General features: G+C 38.0%; 1 protein-coding gene across 1 annotated transcript in view; it reads left to right on the plus strand.

The window, feature by feature from the left end:
- Nucleotides 1-813: 813 nt before the first annotated feature.
- The window catches only part of LOTGIDRAFT_164869 (hypothetical protein), a gene marked incomplete at both ends in the record, with an annotated part of 11,374 nt that continues 7,483 nt past the window's right edge, over nt 814-4,704 (plus strand). Inside the window, one exon of the mRNA XM_009061386.1 lies at nt 814-910. Within this exon, the coding sequence (XP_009059634.1) occupies nt 814-910 (97 nt within the window). The remainder of the gene's footprint in view (nt 911-4,704) is intronic.

Raw genomic sequence — 4,704 nt, forward strand, 5'->3', positions numbered from 1 at the left:
TTTTCTTACTTACATTTTAAACAAGTTTAAGAACAATCGGATTAAAAATGTAGTCTGCATTAAATTTTTAAGATATTTTGAAATTTTCAAGATGGCAGCTAAACTATTAGTAACTGTTAAACACAAAATGAAGATGTTGATGGTATAAATCTTTTGAATTACAAATTTGACAGTTTTTGCAAAACATAGTCCAAAAACACTGATTTTTCAGATATTTTCAACCATTTTCCGAAATATTTTGGAAAATGTTTTTGAATAATCATAATTATCAATTTGGTCTCTACGCATCTACCAAGTTTCGTAAAAATCGAGTAAAAATTAAAGGACTTAGAATTTTAACCAAAATTCAGTACAAAAAAGTTAGAGATAAAATTGCCGAATCAGGATTTTCTAAACTGCAGTCTCCCTTGAAGTTCTTTCAAAAATACACACAAAAACTTTTGACGCAAATAGAATAAAAAATAAGCGTTTATGGCAGATTTCTGAAATTAAAAAAGTTTTCCGCTACATCATTTACGGTTTCTAGTCTGATGTCTGAAAATAAATATAAATGTAATTCCGCAGGCTGAAATGTCTGCTGCAATGCCAAAAATGTACTATTACAGTTTTTGCTAGGTACTCTGACAACAATTATAAAAAAAAAAAAAAAATTAACGAAAACAATACAGTTTCGAGCTCAACTCGAAAGCCGTGAATATCGACAACTCATTAACTGTTTCCGCTCGATGTAACAAATCAGCCCACTCTGTCTCTCATTCTCTATATAAACTCACACAATCTTCACTGTTCATACAACTCGAATATCGAATCAATATGATGATCAATGCTAATTTGATGTTGATGGTGGTCTTTCTGTGGGCGGGAACATTACCAGTGGCCAGTCCCTTCATGTTAAAAAGACAAACACCAGGTAAGTATAGTAGAGATTGCTGTGATTGAAGAGGACCGGGAAACAATTCTTTATAAAATGTCAGTAGTAATTTTTCTTCTTTGTTATTTCAGAAAGATATGTCTGATAAAAATGCAGTTTTAAGATTTTTATTTTAGGTCTAAGATTCAAAATGTGAAATAACCTTTCAAAATTACCTTCATTATTCTAGTTTACTAAATATTATATAATATATCAATAGTAATTCAATCAATTTTTTTATGTGTATAACATCAATTTGTCCCCGATATACAAAACCAAATTTAGAAAACCTTTTTATAACCCCTAAATCTCTATAACTAAGCACAAATTAGCAAATCGTGGCCTAATTTCTACTGAGGTTTAGAACCTATTAACTTGTTTTTGAAATTACAAATAAAACTAGAGCCACTCGTGGCACAGAGTGGGACTTTGCAAATGTTGCAAAATGCAAAAGACCCTGAAAAAATCAACCTTCGACGATAATAAGATCAAGCGCAAGAACAGTGTAAAGTTGATAAATTTTCATTTTTTAGAAGATTCTAATACCGGAAGTGGACGTCAGACCTCACAAATGAAAGTATCAGCAGATAGCCAAGGTCAATGACCTTTGATCCTGTAAAGGAGAAGGTCTAAAAAGGTCAAGATCAAGAGATATACGCCATTAAAATTTCAAATTGCTAACAACTATAAAACCGGAAGTTGATATTGTTTGGGGAACTTCCCACTCAGTTTTATACAAAGAGTCCGGCTTCTCAAGTTTAACCGATCGTCGCTTTTGTCACAAAGTAACTCTATTTTATAAAATGATTAATGGTTTAACACCTCAATATCTGAGAATTCTGGTACCACCTCATATTTCGATTGTAAACCCTTACCCCATCAGAAGAAAGCACAATTTTCGCACTATTCCATGGAACACTGTAGCTTACAAATCATCTTTTCTCCCATCTACTGTACAAATCTGGAACAATCTGCCCGACTCAATACGTAATTCTTCTTCCCTCTCTCAGCTTAAATCCCTGCTTGTAAAATTCACTTCAAAATCCTCTGTACCATTATATTTCTACTCTGGCGACCGTCCATCACAAATAATACATACCAAACTACGTCATTATGAAAGTCAACTAAACGCTCACAAATTCTTAATGCACATATCCGACAATCCATCCTGTTCATGCGGCCACACCTTTGAAAATTCTGAACACTTTCTTCTCTACTGTCGCAACTTTTCAAAACAACGAAACAATACAATTAATCTTCTCCCTATTCATTTACGTTGCATATTAACACTTCTTAACGGCAATCCAAAATTATCTTTAGAAACAAACTGTATATCTTTCAAACTGTTCATAACTTTATATCATCTACAAAACGTTTTGACAACCTAGCTAACGCTGTCGAAGTATGGCCTCCGTTTTAAAACGAAGATTATTTTATTTTGATTAACGATAATCACCCTCATCCCCTCTCAACTATTTTCATTTGTCATTATCAATAACATTTTATTCACCAATGAATTTGTTCGGCCCTATTCCCTTTCCTTTTGTAAATATGTTTGTCACTTCCTGTTTTGTTTCCAATGTACATTTCGCTGCTGTCAACTCCTATATTATGTAAATTTTACTTTTATCATCTGTAAATATTCGTATTGGTAACAGTTTTATATAAGCTTCGGCTTGTTTCTGAAACCAACATTAATCTATAGCATATGTATGAATTTGTAAATTATCAATAAATATTGTTTAAACTATGGGACAGAATATTCTTCAAACTGTAATCAAGCCTATATCTTTTCATTATCTCGACCAGCGATTTCCTTAATTCCCTTAGTTGCTCACAGTGGATTGACAGATGTTCTGCGGTGCCAGCTTCACCACAGGGACATAGCTTTAGTTCATATTTGTGATTTCGCACCTCACCCATCATTCTCAGACGGGCGACCGTTCGACAGATCTGTCGATTTGGGTGGTGTAAAAACACTTTACTGCTAATGCTCTCGTTTAATCGGAAGCGGAATGCATTAGCATCTATGAGAGTTGCATCCGATATAGATTTGATGCTTTCCGTGATCATGCACCTTATTTCCGTAGTTTATCCGGTCAATCTCCGATAGTCCTAGGCCCAAATTTTTTTTTTTCATCTGCAATTTCGTTCCCTTGTATGTCGACATGAGACGCGATCCATGCCAACTCGATTGATTTGCCTTGACTATGTACAAGTGAGCACGCTTGCCTGATTTCATCCACTAGCTCTGCTTGGGAATTAGAGGAATCGTTGAGTATCTATGTCAGGCTACTTAGCGAGTCGCTTAGTACTACATAATTTGAATGATATATTTCACCGCATAAAGGATTGCAAGCATCTTTGAGGTGTATACTGAGCAGTTATTGGGTAATCGCTTGCTAATTCTTGTGCTGCTCGAGGGAACGTAGATCCCCAGACCCGTTGTACCATCATCCGGGTTATGTGAACCATCAGTATAGATACGTATGCTTTCCGACCACCTTGCATCCATATGAGTTAAGGCGATCATTCGAGCGATGCAAGGATCGTCCCATTTATTATCCAATCTCGAGGCGAGAGAGGTGTCGACAATGGGGGGCGAAACCGTCCAAGGAGCAACTTGGGAAAATATAAGAGGCTTTAAGGGCAACCTATCAAGCCCATATTTCCGAACGGAATCCCGAACTGACTGTCCGAAGCTTATCGTTTTTTTGTAGCGTGCCTGAACCTCGCGGTCTCGAGGTAGGTAGGAGATGATTCTCCAAGGTGCTTTGACCAGTATCTAAGGGCTAACTCCTCTCTGCGGATTTGAAGAGGAACCTCACCAACATCTTGGAGTAAAGACTCCGTTTTTATGCCGAGGCCTGCTCCGGTGGCTAATCGGAGGGCTTTGTGCTGTATGACATCTAACTTATGAAGGAGCATTGGTCTGGCGGTCATGAATGCCTGTGAACCGTAGTCCAAGATGACACTTGTAGTCCAATCTGACACTTGTTTGACAGGTATTTGTGGTTGCGGACATCAGTGACCATTACGCTAAACAAGGTGGGGCTAATAACCGAGCCTTGGGGCTTGCCATTTTCAAATCTGAATTGTTCGCTGAGACTCTTTCCTATGGTTACACGTATCTTCCTGTCCGCAAGAAAACTTGCTATCCAGTTGTGCATACGACCACCTATTCCTAGTTGTGCATCAATCCATCTGTCCAGCCAAGATCGAAAGCTTTCGTTAGGTCTACGAACACTGCACAGAGGAACCCAGAACTGTTCAATGTCTTAGACATTGCTTGGATGTCAGGCTGACGGGTCTGTAAGACTCCGTTTTATTGGGATCTTTCCCTGCCTTTAGGATAGGTATAATGGATGCCGTCTTCCATTTTGTCGGTACGTGGCCATTGGTCCAAGATTCGTTAAAGAAATCCAGTAGGATTTTCGAAGCTTCGGAAGGCAATTTCTTCAACATCGAGTACTTGACTTCATCCTCCCCAGCTGCACTGTCTTTTTTAGACGAGAGAGCTTTCTGAAGTTCATCAGACGTGAAAGCGAGATTCAGTAGATCGTTTTCATCTATGTGCGTCAACACATTGGAATGGTCCACTGCGAAGTTAGTTTTTCGATTCATGAATTCGGGGGAGTGGTGTTTATCACTACTCGCGTCAGCAAAGCTCTCAGCCATAAGGTCTGCCTTCTGTCTATCGCTCTCTCGTACTCTATCCCCATATCTGAGTATGCTGGTTTAGCGTTTGACAGAAGTCATGCCAGTGACTGGTGCGAGCCTCATTGATGACTTTC

This window comes from Lottia gigantea, assembly GCF_000327385.1.
Source record: "Lottia gigantea unplaced genomic scaffold LOTGIsca_48, whole genome shotgun sequence".
Lineage (NCBI taxonomy): Eukaryota > Metazoa > Mollusca > Gastropoda > Lottiidae > Lottia > Lottia gigantea.